Source organism: Eriocheir sinensis, chromosome 19, assembly GCF_024679095.1.
Source record: "Eriocheir sinensis breed Jianghai 21 chromosome 19, ASM2467909v1, whole genome shotgun sequence".
Taxonomy (NCBI): Eukaryota; Metazoa; Arthropoda; class Malacostraca; order Decapoda; family Varunidae; genus Eriocheir; species Eriocheir sinensis.
In genome coordinates, this window is record NC_066527.1 from 6,265,068 (window position 1) to 6,281,430 (window position 16,363).

Consider the following 16,363-nt stretch of genomic DNA (forward strand, 5'->3'; position numbering starts at 1 on the left):
TATCAAGGTGCTGTCATCTGTTCCCCAATATCAAGGTGCTGTCATCTGTTCCTCAATATCAAGGTGCTGTCATCTGCTCCTCAATATCAAGGTGCTGTCATCTGCTCCTCAATATCAAGGTGCTGTCATCTGCTCCTCAATATCAAGGTGCTGTCATCTGCTCCCCAATATCAAGGTGCTGTCATCTGTTCCTCAATATCAAGGTGCTGTCATCTGCTCCTCAATATCGAGGTGCTGTTATCTGCTCCCCAGGCCCCAGGTGGCTGTCGAGCAGATTAAATCACCAAAATCTCTCTCTCTCTCTCTCTCTCTCTCTCTCTCTCTGATGGGTGTGATGAGTGAGGTGTGGGTGCAGTAAGGAGGCAGGGTGCTGGAGCGTACGCCCGTACCGAAGGTAAACGAGGATCAAGCCTCAACCTGTAACCCCTGAAACTACGCCTCGGCCATCGTGAGTGGTGGGGTGGTTCAGGAGCTGCCCTGTGTAGGCCACCCGGCCTCTTGCAGGCTCCTTGTGTTCTTATGTTCTTATGTTCTCTCTCTCACCCTTCGTTCTGGTGGTCAGCGTTGTAGATGTGCGATAATTCTCTTAAAAATTCGATAAACTGTTCAGCTTTAGGAACGTAGATTTATGCTTTTAACTCGCAGTAAAACAAATAATTAACGTATATAAGAATAAGTATGCTTGAGTATCGTTGTTTTTTGTGGATGTGATAGTTTTAGGTAAGAAATCGGTAAGTATAATATGCTGAGTACGACAATCTGATGACGCTCTGGTGATACTTGGCCCCGCTCTGCCGCCACCACTTCTTAACATAAATCAAATCACGAGAAAATTGTTATGTACTACGAAAAAGGCATTACAAAAGCTACATTCTATTTTAGTCCAATATTTCGGTCACTAGGAGGCGTTGTCAGAGGCTTTAAAATTATTACTTACTGCAAAATTCATTAATATCAGAATGTACATGATTATAATATTAGAGAAAGCAAAATAAATTAAGAAGAACATGGTAAAAGTGAATTTGATATGATGAATTAAATATAACTTGCTTGAACTACTCTAGGATATATTAGAGTTAAAATAATCGTTCATAACAATATACCAAACATCGGAGAAACTAAAAACTAGCCCACAAAATAAAACTTGATAAGAAATAACACTAGAGATCAGTATATTATGTCTCTTAATATAAAGTTTACCAAATGTTATGATATTGAGTAGACTCGTATCTCTAACCCAATATGAGGAAAAATAAAATTAACCCAGAAAACCTTAACAAAAAATAACAATAGATATAACAAACTAACTTTCAACTGTTAATATAAAGTTTGAGATGGTGTACAATAATAAATAGCCTCGTATCCCCCCCATAAAGGATCAGCTGGGACAGTCAACATGGCCTCCGTCCTGGGCCCAGCGCGCGCCGCCCGCCTCCCTATAATCGTGGTTTTGGGCGCCACGGGACAGAAATCAAAGCTCGCCTTGGAATTAGCAACGAGATTCAAAGGAGAAATAATCAGCGCCGACTCCATGCAGGTGAGGTGAAGGAGAACCAAGAAATAGGGTGTGAAATTCGGGGATAGCGGCCGGTTGGTGGTGGAAGGGGTGTTATTTTTACGATTTTGGGGGGTTTATATTTGTTTCCCAGGGATGTTATGCCGGCTGTGTATTCTGCATTCCTTCCTCTTTATATGTGAGGGAGGAGAAATTGGTGCATGGGAGGATTATTCTAATATTCGCGTTTTTTGTGTCGGCCATGCGGTTGTGATGTTGGTTGAGTTGCTGTTATTTTTCCGTTTTTTTTAGCTTTTATATTTGTTTCCCAGGGATGTTATGCCGGCCGTGTATTCTGCATTACTTCCTCTTTCGATGTGAGGGAGAAGAAGGTTGTGCATTGGAGGATTATTGTAATATTCGTGTTTTTGTTTCGGCCATGCGGTGGTGATGGTGGTTGAGGTGCTGTTATTTTTCCGTTTTTTTAGCATTTATATTTATTTCTTATGGATTTTACGCCGTCTGTGTATTCTTTATTGTCTCCTCTTTCCATGCGAGGAAGGAAAAGGTGGATTCATCGGCGGATTTGTGGAATATTCGCGTTTTTCTGTCTTCCATTGTCTCAGCCATGCGGTGGTGATGGTGGTGGAAGTAGTTTTATTTTCACGTTTTTTTATCCTTTATGTTTATTTCCTAGGGACTTTACGCCGTCCACGCCTTCTTAATTGTCTCCTCTTTCTATTCGAGGGAGGAAAAGGTGGATTCATCGACGGATTTGTGTAATATTAGTGTTTTAAGTGAGGTTCATTGTCTCAGCCATGTGCTCGGGCGGGGGCGTCGGAAAGGAGGAAGAGGAAGGAGTAATCGACTAAATTTACCCCCTTCCTCAATTTCAGTCTTAGGTGTGGTTCTTTTTTGGTGTTCAGGTGCTAGAATGGTTGCTTACACGTCACTTATCATCTGTATTAACGTGGAATAAGGGAGATATGAAGGGTGGGTGAGGAGGGAGAGGAAGGAGTAATCGACTAATTTTACCCCCTTCCTCAATTTCAGTCTTAGGTGTGGTTCTTTTTTGGTGTTCAGGTGCTAGAATGGTTGCTTAGACGTCACTTACCATCTGTATTAATGTGGAATAAAGGAGATATGAAGGGTGGGTGACGAGGGAGTGACAGGAGGAAGAAGAAGGAGTTGTTGACTGATTTTACCTTTTTCCTTAATATCAGAGTTAGTAATGGTTCTTTTTTGGTGCTCAGGTGCTAGAATGGTTGCTTACACGTCACTTATCATCTGTATTAACGTGAAATAAGGGAGATATGAAGGGTGGGTGAGGAGGGAGTGACAGGAGGAAGAGGAGAGTTATTGACTAATTTTAACCTTTTCCTCTATTTCCAAGCAACGCACAGGACTTCCTTGGTGTTTAGGTTCTAGAATGGTTGCTTACATGTTGCTTATTGGCTGTGATAACGTGGAATAAGGGAGATATAAAGGGTAGAAGACGCAGTAATGGCAGGAGATGAGTGAATTGTCGACTGAATTTTCCCTTTTCCTCTATTTCCAAGCAACGCACAGGACTGTCTTGGTGTTTAGGTTCTAGAATGGTTGCTTACTGGCTATGATAACTTGAAATAAGGGAAGTATAAAGGGTAGAAAATGTGGTAATGGCAGGAGATGAGTGAATTGTCGACTGAATTTTCCCTTTTCCTCTATTTCCAAGCAACGTACAGGACTGTCTTGGTGTTTAGGTTCTAGAATGGTTACTTACTGGCTGTGATAACTTGAAATAAGGGAGATATAAGGGGTAGAAGACACAGTAATGGCTGGAGATGAGTGAATTTTCAACTGATTTTTCCCTTTTCCTCTATTTCCAAGCAACGTACAGGACTACCTTGGTGTTTAGGTTCTAGAATGGTTGCTTACTGGCTGTGATAACTTGAAATAAGGGAGATATAAAGGGTAGAAGACACAGTAATGACAGGAGATGAGTGAATTGTCGACTGAATTTTCCCTTTTCCTCTATTTCCAAGCAATGCACAGGACTGTCTTGGTGTTTAGGTTCTTGAATGGTTGCTTACATGTCACTTATTGGCTATGATAACATGAAATAGGGGAGACATATAGGATTACAAGAGGAGGCATATGGGATTACAAGAGGAGGCATATGGGATTACAAGAGGAGGTGGTAATGCTAGTAATATTTTTTCCCATCTCCTTCAATTCCGACATTACATACAAGAAATGGGTGTAATTCTATAGTTTTACCAATCAGTACATACAAGAAATGGGTGTAATTCTATAGTTTTACCAATCAGTACATACAAGAAATGGGTGTAATTCTATAGTTTTACCAATCAATACATACAAGAAATGGGTGTAATTCTATAGTTTTACCAATCAATACATACAAGAAATGGGTGTAATTCTATAGTTTAACCAGTCAATACATACAAGAAATGGGTGTAATTCTATAGTTTACCAATCAGTGCATACAAGAAATGGGTGTAATTCTATAGTTTACCAATCAATACATACAAGAAATGGGTGTAATTCTATAGTTTACCAATCAATACATACAAGAAATGGGTGTAATTCTATAGTTTACCAATCAGTGCATACAAGAAATGGGTGTAATTCTATAGTTTACCAATCAATACATACAAGAAATGGGTGTAATTCTATAGTTTACCAATCAGTGCATACAAGAAATGGGTGTAATTCTGTAGTTTACCAATCAATACATACAAGAAATGGGTGTAATTCTATAGTTTACCAATCAATACATACAAGAAATGGGTGTAATTCTATAGTTTACCAATCAATACATACAAGAAATGGGTGTAATTCTATAGTTTACCAATCAGTACATACAAGAAATGGGTGTAATTCTATAGTTTTACCAATCAATACATACAAGAAATGGGTGTAATTCTATAGTTTACCAATCAGTACATACAAGAAATGGGTGTAATTCTATAGTTTACCAATCAATACATACAAGAAATGGGTGTAATTCTATAGTTTACCAATCAATACATACAAGAAAGGGGTGTAATTCTATAGTTTTACCAATCAATACATACAAGAAATGGGTGTAATTCTGTAGTTTACCAATCCATACATACAAGAAATGGGTGTAATTCTATAGTTTACCAATCCATACATACAAGAAATGGGTGTAATTCTATAGTTTTACCAATCAATACATGCAAGAAATGGGTGTAATTCTATAGTTTTACCAATCAATACATACAAGAAATGGGTGTAATTCTATAGTTTTACCAATCAATACATAAAGAAATGGGTGTAATTCTATAGTTTTACCAATCAATACATGCAAGAAATGGGTGTAATTCTATAGTTTTACCAATCAATACATACAAGAAATGGGTGTAATTCTATAGTTTTACCAATCAATACATAAAGAAATGGGTGTAATTCTATAGTTTTACCAATCAATACATGCAAGAAATGGGTGTAATTCTATAGTTTTACCAATCAATACATGCAAGAAATGGGTGTAATTCTATAGTTTTACCAATCAATACATAAAGAAATGGGTGTAATTCTATAGTTTCACCAATCAATACATACAAGACATGGGTGTAATTCTATAGTTTTACCAATCAATACATACAAGAAATGGGTGTAATTCTATAGTTTTACCAATCAATACATACAAGAAATGGGTGTAATTCTATAGTTTTACCAGTCAATACATACAAGACATGGGTGTAATTCTATAGTTATACCAATCAATACATACAAGAAATGGGTGTAATTCTATAGTTTTACCAATCAATACATACAAGAAATGGGTGTAATTCTATAGTTTTACCAATCAGTACATACAAGAAATGGGTGTAATTCTATAGTTTTACCAATCAATACATACAAGACATGGGTGTAATTCTATAGTTATACCAATCAATACATACAAGAAATGGGTGTAATTCTATAGTTTTACCAATCAATACATACAAGAAATGGGTGTAATTCTATAGTTTTACCAATCAATACATACAAGAAATGGGTGTAATTCTATAGTTTTACCAGTCAATACATACAAGACATGGGTGTAATTCTATAGTTTTACCAGTCAATACATACAAGAAATGGGTGTAATTCTATAGTTTTACCAATCAAGGCTGGGGAAGGGTTCAGGTGGTGTGGGAGTGTCGCCGCATCAGTGTCCCACAGAAACACACACAAGCCCCTACAGGTGTACATAACAAGATATTCAAGTTGTATTTTGTCATATCGTCACCTTCGTCAACAAACCGCCTAAGTCATTATCTACTACTTCTCAGGAAAGCAAAAAAAGACTGTAATCATCTCATTTTCCTTAACCCAGCAGCAGCGGGGATCATGTTTCTTAATGGTCCCTCTATGTGAGAAAAAAAAGAGAGAAAAAATCATCACTCACACAAACCATTTCATAACATATATCAAACCATTTGCGATCAGTTTATGTATCAGGTATTTTGGGGGGTTTATATCATGGCACAAATTTGGCCTGTCGCTGCTACACGGTAAAGCCACAAATTTGGCCTGTTGCTACTACATGGTAAAGCTACAAATTTGGCCCGTCACTGCTACACGGTAAAGCCACAAATTTGTCCCGTCGCTACTACACAGTAAAGCCACAAATTTGGCCCGTTGCTACTACACGGTAAAGCTACAAATTTGGCCCGTCACTGCTACACGGTAAAGCCACAAATTTGTCCCGTCGCTACTACACAGTAAAGCTACAAATTTGGCCCGTCGCTGCTACCGGGTTAAGATTTAGGTAGAAATGAAAAGGCCAATTCTAGAACACTCAAACCCTGAATGACGAAGGCAACTATACAAAAATGGGCGTCATGTTTGAAAATTGATGTTGACAAAAACCTGGAAATCGCTTAAAAATTACTTCGGTGACTATTTTATGAGGTAATGACTTATTCAGCTGACATGAGGTTCATCAGATATTTTAACCCAGTAGCTGCGGGGATCATGTTTCTTAAAGGCCCTTCCCTCTAAGCGAGAAAAATGAGTAAAAATCATCACTCACACAAACCATTTCATAATATAGAAATGCGTTTGTGATCAGTCTATGTATCATCTATTTTTGGGATTATATTATGGCAAAAATTTGGCCCGTCACTATTACACGGTAAAGCTACAAATTTGGCCCGTCACTACTACACGGTAAAGCTACAAATTTGGCCCGTCACTACTACACGGTAAAGCTACAAATTTGGCCCGTCACTGCTACACGGTAAAGCTACAAATTTGGCCCACCACTACTACACGGTAAAGCCACAAATTTGGCCCGTCACTACTACACGGTAAAGCTACAAATTTGGCCCGTCGCTATTACACGGTAAAGCTACAAATTTGGCCCGTCACTACTACACGGTAAAGCTACAAATTTGGCCCGTCGCTATTACACGGTAAAGCTACAAATTTGGCCCGTCTCTGCTACCGGGTTAAGGTGGGGTTTTGGACTAGGGTGCATGGAAGTTGGTGTTCGCTGCCAGGGGTGACACATTATCCAACTCCTGACTCGTATTTCCTGGCTTCTGATCACTAACTCTTATCCACCACCATGAAGGATTAACAGTTTTGGCAGTATCTATAATTACATGACGTTCTCGGTGTGGCTGTGAAGGTTCCAGGCTCAGAAATTGGGAAGTATATGAGGTGTAGGACTTATCTGGCACCATTGTTTGCTGGCCTGGGGTATTTAGGTTCACTTATTAACGGGTTTGACAGGTTTTGACCATCACGGCGCGCACGACATGATGCGTGATTGTTAAAAAAAATGTGTCGCGCGCCATGATGGTTGCAGCGAGTGACATGTTGCTATAAATAATTCTGTGTTTTCAATATGTTGAGCTTTATCTGCATTCTAATCACACTATCGTGCTCATGAGAGATTTTCCTACGCAACGTAATAATATATTTCTGCAGTCAATGGACAACATGTTATAAACCTTTTTTTAACATCTTCACGGTTCAACTTATCGTAATACCATTTTCTTATTTGTTTTGTCGAGTTTTTACAATACATTTTGATTCTACAGTCACTGCGGAGTCTGATGGTGTCAACCGAAACTGGCTATCTCGTATGTGAGGTGAGCTATGGCATATATTATAGAAACATGTCTCACGAGAGCATGCAAGATGTGGTCCGACATGAGTGTCTGTGAGAGAGCGGTGCAGCCAATCAGCTGCAAGCTTACCAACCTGCCTAGGCGCCAGGAATCTAGCTTAAGTGAACCTACTTTAGTATCTGGTGATAGTTTGCTGTTTCAGTGGCAACAGGGCACCATTTTCGTTGGGATAGTTAGGTTACTATTCACCAAAACATATTAACTTTCAAGTCTTTTCGACATGTATCAGATGACTGGGGCTGTCAATCTGGGCCATCACTGGACGGACAGGGCACAAAGTTATCACCTGAAATCTGATAAAAGTGATGATAGTTAGGCCATTCTGGCTCCGGCATAATTTTTTTCTCTAATAAACACATCAAATTTTTTTTCCCCCAGTCACGCATGAGGTAAAAGTGGCGACTAAACCTTTGAGGCAGCATTCTGTTTCCGGCGGCACCTGAATTCCTGCTGCATTGTGTGGGGGAGCAAGTCAAGGAAATGCAACTGTATAGCGGGTCATTCCTAGGCCTTTTTTTTTTTTTTTTTTATTTATTTATTTATTTATTTTTTTTTTTTTTTATTATTTACTTATTTATTTTTTTACAGCAAGAGAGGCAGCTCAAGGGGCACTAAAACAATGTAGCAACAAAAAAGCCTGGATCTGGATATATGATGCGCAGGACACCTTTCAGGCACATAACACGCATACTTGTGTTGGCTGTTGGGGGGACGGGGGTGCCGGGTGTGCAGGGGAGGGAAGTGAATCAAGTGTAGTTGTTAGTGTTGGTGTGTTGTGGTGACAAGTGAGTGTGTATTTGTTTTCTGGATGAGTCTATTGTACCGCAGTCTAAAATCTGATGAGGGAGGCTGTTCTAGTCACATATGGTTCGTAGAAAGTATGAGTGCTTGTATGCATCAGTGTTAGTGTGATATGTTTGGTAAATGTAGTTGTGCAATTCTTCTGTTGAACTCGGCCAGCGTGGGGCATGTAGAGTCTGGCACGGATTTGGCCTTCACTGGTAGCCTGGTAACCTATCCTCCCCAGTCTTTCTCTGCCTCTGTGGTGGATAGTGGAGTGTTTCCCTGTGGTATTGGTGTGCTGGATATCCCCTCCCAAGGTGCAGGACTTTATATTTTCCTTCATTAAATTGTAGCAGCCACTTTTTGCTCCACTCCTGTAGCTTGATGATGTCTTTTTGGCGGAAATCCACAGCCAGTATTTCAAAACACGATTTGGTCAACATTATAAAAACGGTAGACCGCTTAATGTGTTTCTAATCCCTCCTCGTCACCACTCTTGTTTCCATTCCCGTCCCCCATTAAAATCACTATAGGCTTCAAAATAGGAGTTCAGAATGGGAGATATGGGCAAAAATTCAAGGTTACGAGAGGCAGAGATGAGCGCTGAGGGCAGGTGTAGGCCTATGTCCACTTATACTTCCTTTACAGAGTCATAATTTAGTATATTTTTGCCAAAAGTACTTGTGATTATTTTTTTATATACTACTTCCCCCTTTCTCTTTTTTTCTTCTTTTTCCTTTTTCTTCTTTCTCCAACCCTTTCTCTTCTCAGTTTTCTTTTCTTTTACTATTTCTCCCCCTTTCTCTTCTTCCTTCTCTGCTTTTTCTCCTTTCTCTACCCCTTTTCATCCTTTTTTTTTTTTTTCTACTTTTTCTCCTTTCTCTACCCATTTTCATCCTGGTTTTCTTTTTTTTATTTCTCCCCTTTCTCTTCTTCCTTCTCTCCTTTTCTCCTTTCTCTCTTTTCATCCTTTTTTTTTCTACTTTTTCTCCTTTCTCTACCCATTTTCATCCTGGTTTTCTTTTAATATTTCTCCCCCTTTCTCTTCTTCCTTCTCTACTTTTTCTCCTTTCTCTACCCATTTTCATCCTGGTTTTCTTTTTTTTATTTCTCCCCCTTTCTCTTCTTCCTTCTCTCCTTTTTCTCCTTTCTCTACCCCTTTTCATCCTTTTTTTTTTCTACTTTTTCTCCTTTCTCTACCCATTTTCATCCTGGTTTTCTTTTTTTATTTCTCCCCCTTTCTCTTCTTCCTTCTCTACTTTTTCTCCTTTCTCTACCCATTTTCATCCTGGTTTTCTTTTTTTTATTTCTCCCCCTTTCTCTTCTTCCTTCTCTACTTTTTCTCCTTTCTCTACCCATTTTCATCCTGGTTTTCTTTTTTTTATTTCTCCCCCTTTCTCTTCTTCCTTCTCTACTTTTTCTCCTTTCTCTACCCCTTTTCATCCTGGTTTTCTTTTTTTTATTTATTTCCCTTTCTCTACTTTTTCTCCTTTCTCTACCCATTTTCATCCTGGTTTTCTTTTTTCTATTTCTCCCCCTTTCTCTTCTTCCTTCTCTACTTTTTCTCCTTTCTCTCCTTAGGTTTCTTTTTCCCCTTCTCTTCTCTCCTTTTTCCTATCCTCTTTTTTCCTCACCTCTTCTTTCACCTTTTTCTCTTTTTCCGCCCCTTTCTCTTCTCAGTTTTTTTTTCCCCTTCTCTCCTTTTTCCTATCTTCTTTCCTGCTCACCTTTTCTTCTCTCCGTTTTCTCTTTCTCTCCACTCCTTTCTCCTCTTGGTTTTCATTTTCCTTTTCTCTCCTCTCTGCTTTCTCCAATCTTCTTTCTTCCTCACCTTTTCTTTTTTACTTCTTCCCCCTTTCTCTTCTTCCCTCTCTCCTTTTTCTCCTTTCTCCACTCCTTTCTCTTCTTAGTTTTCCTGTTTCCTTTTCTCTCCTTTCTGCTTTCTCCCATCCTTCTTCCTAACCTTCTCTTCTTCTCTCCTTTTTCTCCTTTCTCCTATCTTCTTCCTCACCTCTTTTCTCTACATTTTCTGATTTTCACCTTTCTCCATCTCTTTCTTTTCTCCATTTTCTGTTTCCTCTTCTCTCCACTCCTCTCTCCTATCGTCCTTCTTACCTCTCCTCCCGAAATTGACCTCTCTTTTTGGACACTCCTTTGACTAGCGGGCTTTTTTTATTTTTTTTTATATATATTTTTCTTTACGCCCTTGCACTGTCTCCTTAGCTGTAAAAAAAAAAAATATATGTTCCTGACCTTACCTCACCACCCTCGTCATCTCCCCCACAGGTGTACAAGGGGCTGGACATCATCACCAACAAGGTCACACCCGAGGAGGCCGCCCAAGCCCCACACCACATCCTCGGCTTCCTCGACCCCTTATCTCGCTTCACCGTCACCGATTTCCGCAACGCCGCCCTGCCCGTGGTGGAGCGACTGCTGGCGGAGGACAAAGTGCCGGTGATCGTAGGCGGCACGAACTACTACATCGAGAGCCTCCTTTGGCATGTCCTGATCGATGGGGTGCCGAAGGGGAGCGACGGGAAGCTGGTCTACGAGAGGGATAAGGAGCTGTATAGTGGAGGTGGTAGTAGTGGGGAGAAAAAGAGAGATTCTGTGGTTAGTGGTGACGGGTTTTTTGCGTCGAAGCGAAGTCGTGTGAGTGATGATGATGTTGATGGTGGTGATGGTGGAAGGAACGTCACCGGTCACCATCGCAACGCAGAAAACGGCGAGAGAGTGACGGGACGCAGTGAAAGTGAGGGAAAGGAAACGGACGAAGGAAAACATCATGACCAGGAAAATGAGGAAAGTGTGCGTGTTAGTGGTGGCGATGGCGATGAAAGTGGCGTCCAGGAAAGTGATATCAAAAGTGGTGGCGATGGAGTTTTAAGTGATGGTGGTGAAAGTGGCGTCCGTAAAAGTGATATCAAAAGTGGCGGTGGAGTTTTAAGTGATGGTGGTGGAAGTGGCGTCCATAAAAGTGATATCAAAAGTGGTGGTGATGGAGTTTTAAGTGACAAGGACAGTGGTGATGATGGTGGTGAAAGTGGCGTCCGTGAAAGTGACGACGGAGTTTTAAGTGAGAAAGATTGTGGTGGTGATACTGGTGGTGGTGTTGGTGGTGGGTTGACGGTGTGGCAGGAGACAGACACCCCCACCCAGGAGCTCTACCAGCGTCTCCGTCAAGTGGACCCGGAGATAGCCGACACCTACCACCCTAATGAGCGGCGGAAAATCATCAGGTGAGTGTTGTTGTTGTTTCTTTTTTCTATCTTCTTTTTTCCTCAACTTCTCTTCTTCTCTCCCTTTTCTCCACCCCTTGTTTTTTTAGCTTCTTCCTCGACAGAAGAAGAAGAAGAAGAAGAAGAAGAAGAGCTTGCAATATGGCTACAAAAATATCACTTGCAATCATCCTCTACTCTATACTGTAGCCTAAGATGGAGGGAGACATAGACCTGGTAGTTTGACCCTTCCTCTGCACCATGAACCTAAAGAAACACACATTTGACAAGGCTTTCATGGGAGTTTTGGGCATTTCCAGGGGTAGTTTTGTGACCCTGGTGGTAGTTTGACCCTTCCTCTGTACCATGAACCTAAAGAAACACACATTTGACAAGGCTTTCATGGGAGTTTTGGGCATTTCCAGGGATAGTTTTGTGACCCTGGTGGTAGTTTGACCCTTCCTCTGCACCATGAACCTAAAGAAACACATATTCGACAAGGCTTTCATGGGAGTTTTGGGCAATTCCCTGGGTAGTTTTGTGACCCTGGTGGTAGTTTGACCCTTCCTCTGTACCATGAACCTAAAGAAACACACATTTGACAAGGCTTTCATGGGAGTTTTGGGCATTTCCAGGGATAGTTTTGTGACCCTGGTGGTAGTGTGACCCTTCCTCTGCACCATGAACCTAAAGAAACACACATTTGACAAGGCTTTCATGGGAGTTTTGGTCATTTCCCTGGGTAGTTTTGTGACCCTGGTGGTAGTTTGACCCTTCCTCTGTACCATGAACCTAAAGAAACACACATTTGACAAGGCTTTCATGGGAGTTTTGGGCATTTCCAGGGGTAGTTTTGTGACCCTGGTGGTAGTGTGACCCTTCCTCTGTACCATGAACCTAAAGAAACACACATTTGACAAGGCTTTCATGGGAGTTTTGGGCATTTCCCGGGGTAGTTTTGTGACCCTGGTGGTAGTGTGACCCTTCCTCTGTACCATGAACCCAAAGAAACACACATTTGACAAGGCTTTCATGGGAGTTTTGGGCATTTCCCGGGGTATTTTTGTGACCCTGGTGGTAGTTTGACCCTTCCTCTGTACCATGAACCTAAAGAAACACACATTTGACAAGGCTATCATGGGAGTTTTGGGCATTTCCCGGGGTAGTTTTGTGACCCTGGTGGTAGTTTGACCCTTCCTCTGTACCATGAACCTAAAGAAACACACATTTGACAAGGCTTTCATGGGAGTTTTGGGCATTTCCAGGGGTACTAGTTTTGTGACCCTGGTGGTAGTGTGACCCTTCCTCTGTACCTTGAACCTAAAGAAACACACATTTGACAAGGCTATCCTGGGAGTTTTGGGCATTTCCCTGGGTAGTTTTGTGACCCTGGCAGTAGTTTGACCCTTCCTCTGTACCTTGAACCTAAAGAAACACACATTTGACAAGGCTATCATGGGAGTTTTGGGCATTTCCAGGGATAGTTTTGTGACCCTGGTGGTAGTTTGACCCTTCCTCTGTACCATGAACCTAAAGAAACACACATTTGACAAGGCTATCATGGGAGTTTTGGGCATTTCCAGGGATAGTTTTGTGACCCTGGTGGTAGTGTGACCCTTCCTCTGTACCATGAACCTAAAGAAACACACATTTGACAAGGCTTTTATGGGCGTTGTGGGTATTTTCCGGGGTAGTTTTGTGACCTGGTGGTAGTGTGACCCTTCCTCTGTACCGTGAACCTAGAGAAACACACATTTGATCAGGCTTTCATGGGAGTTTAGGGCATTTCTAGAGATAGTTTTGTGACCCTGGTGGTAGTGTGACCCTTCCTCTGTACCGTGAACCTAAAGAAACACACATTTGATCAGGCTTTCATGGGCGTTGTGGGCATTTCCAGGGGTAGTTTTGTGACCCTGGTGGTAGTGTGACCCTTCCTCTGTACCATGAACCTAAAGAAACACACATTTGACTAGGCTTTCATGGGCGTTGTGGGCATTTCCAGGGGTAGTTTTGTGACCCTGGTGGTAGTGTGACCCTTCCTCTGTACCATGAACCTAAAGAAACACACATTTGACAAGGCTTTCATAGGAGTTTTGGGCATTTCCAGGGATAGTTTTGTGACCCTGGTGGTAGTGTGACCCTTCCTCTGTACCATGAACCTAAAGAAACACACATTTGACAAGGCTTTCATGGGAGTTTTGGGCATTTCCAGGGATAGTTTTGTGACCCTGGTGGTAGTGTGACCCTTCCTCTGTACCATGAACCTAAAGAAACACATATTTGACAAGGCTTTCATAGGAGTTTTGGGCATTTCCAGGGATAGTTTTGTGACCCTGGTGGTAGTGTGACCCTTCCTCTGTACCATGAACCTAAAGAAACGCACATTTGACAAGGCTTTCATGGGACTTTTGGGCATTTCCTGGGATAGTTTTGTGACCCACCTGGTAGTGTGACCCTTCCTCTGTACCATGAACCTAAAGAAACACATATTTGACAAGGCTTTCATGGGAGTTTTGGGCATTTCCAGGGGTAGTTTTGTGACCCTGGTGGTAGTGTGACCCTTCCTCTGTACCATGAACCTAAAGAAACTCATTTGACTAGGCTTTCATGGGAGTTTTGGGCATTTCCAGGGATAGTTTTGTGACCCTGGTGGTAGTGTGACCCTTCCTCTGTACCATGAACCTAAAGAAACACACATTATAACCCGACTGATCTCCTCTTTGGTGGTGGTGGTGAAAAAAAGAGAGATTCCGTGTTTTTTTTTTTTTTTTTTTTGTTGTTGTTGTTGTTGTTGTTGTTGAAGCGTAGTCTTGTGAGTGGTGGTGATGGTGATGGAAATCTCTTTTAATCTTGCACACATGTTCAGTCATTCTCTCTCTCTCTCTCTCTCTCTCTCTCTCTCTCTCTCTCTCTCTCTCTCTCTCTCTCTCTCTCTCTCGCTGTCTCTCTCTCTCTTGTGTGTGCGTGTGTGTGTGTGTGAGAGAGAGAGAGAGAGAGAGAGAGGGCAGACGGAGGCGAAAGAGGACAGTTAGATGATGAGGAGGAGGAGGAGGGATAAGGAGGAGGAGGGAGGAGGAGGAGGAAGAGGAAGAGGAAGAGGATGTAGTGGTTTGGAGATAGAAGACAAATGAAGGAGGAGGAGGAGGAGGTTAGACAGAAGACAAATGAAGGAAGAGGAGGAGGAGGAGGAAAAGGAGGAGGAGGAAGAGCAACAGGTGTGTATAGATGACAGATGGAGGAGGAGGGGGAGGAGGAAGAGGAAGTGCAACAGGTTTGTAGAGGAAGAACATTCTGAAGACGACTGATAGAGGAGGAGGAGGAGGAGGAGGAGGAGGAGGAGGTGTGTGGAAGAGGAGGAGGAGGAGGAGGCAGGTGTGTTTAAGAAGGCAGGTGAAGAGACTGATAAAAAAGGAAGATAAGAACAGGAGTAGAAATTATTATTATTATTATTATTATTATTATTATTATTATTATTATTATTATTATTATTATTATCATTTTTGTCATTTTTTTATTAGCTACATCAAAGTAACTGGAAAATGAGGTAATGAGAGAGAGAGAGAGAGAGAGAGAGAGAGAGAGAGAAGGAAGGAGGAAAATTTAAAGAAAGGAAGAAGGAAGATAGAGCAGAAGAGAGAGAGAGAGAGAGAGATTGCAATAGGAAAATTTAAAGAAAGCAAGAGAAGGAAGATACAGCACAAGAGAGAGAGAGAGAGAGAGAGAGAGAGAGAGAGAGAGAGAGTTCTACAACTGCCCAAAGGAACAAAGGGGACAAAGGTGATTTTTTTCCCTTTTATTCTGTTTTCTTTTTTTTTCTCTATCTGTCACAAAAGAAGGTAGACTATGGGCTCGAGAGAGAGAGAGAGAGAGAGAGAGACTTGTTGAGCTTTGAGATAACTTTAATTAATACGAAAAATAGAATTCTTCCATATATATAAGTGTTTTAAAAAGTAATTATCTACATAGTTATCGAACACACTTATGAATTATCGTACACACTTATAATTATCGTACACACATAATTATCGTACACTTTCGTAATTATCATACACTTATAATTATCGTACACATTTATAAATATCGTACAATTATAATTATCATACACACTTATAAATATCGTACACATTTATAATTATCATACAGACTTATAATTTTCGTACACACATAAATATCGTGAACATTTATAATTATCGTACACAGATTTTTCGTATGCACTTATAAATATCGTACACTTTTATAATTATCGTACACAGTTATAATTATCGTACACACTTATAATTATCAGACACACTTATAATTATCGTACACACTTATAATTATTGTAGTACACTTATAATTATCGTACACAGATTATCGTATGCACTTATAATTATCGTGTACTTTTATAATTATCATACGCACATAGATTATCGTACACACCCACAACTATCGTACACTTATAATTATCATACACACATCTAATTAAAGTACACTTATAATTATCGTACACTTATAAATAATTATCGTACACTTATTGATTATCGTACATCATGTTAGTCCTCATCAACAAGAGTGTAGTTGATGTCTTATTCCTTTTACCTGTTTTTCAAGACGTGGTTAATTAGTTTTGTTGATTTCTTTGTTCATCACTTTTTCTTACGACTGAGTGTGTAACAATACTTAAATCTGTGAAAATCTTGCACTACTAACTAACTATACTACTAACTACTAAC

At 40.6% G+C, this 16,363-nt stretch overlaps 1 protein-coding gene across 4 annotated transcripts in view; it reads left to right on the plus strand.

The window, feature by feature from the left end:
• Positions 1 to 1,393: 1,393 nt before the first annotated feature.
• Positions 1,394 to 16,363, plus strand: part of LOC127000610 (tRNA dimethylallyltransferase-like) — a 96,474-nt gene continuing 81,504 nt past the window's right edge. For all 4 annotated transcript variants that reach the window (XR_007754337.1, XR_007754336.1, XR_007754338.1 and 1 more), the window contains exons 1-2: positions 1,394 to 1,537; positions 10,717 to 11,672. Coding sequence is in view for 1 of the 4 variants with exons in the window: in XM_050864537.1 (XP_050720494.1) it covers positions 1,397 to 1,537; positions 10,717 to 11,672 (1,097 nt within the window). In the remaining 3 variants the exon portion in view is untranslated. The remainder of the gene's footprint in view (positions 1,538 to 10,716; positions 11,673 to 16,363) is intronic.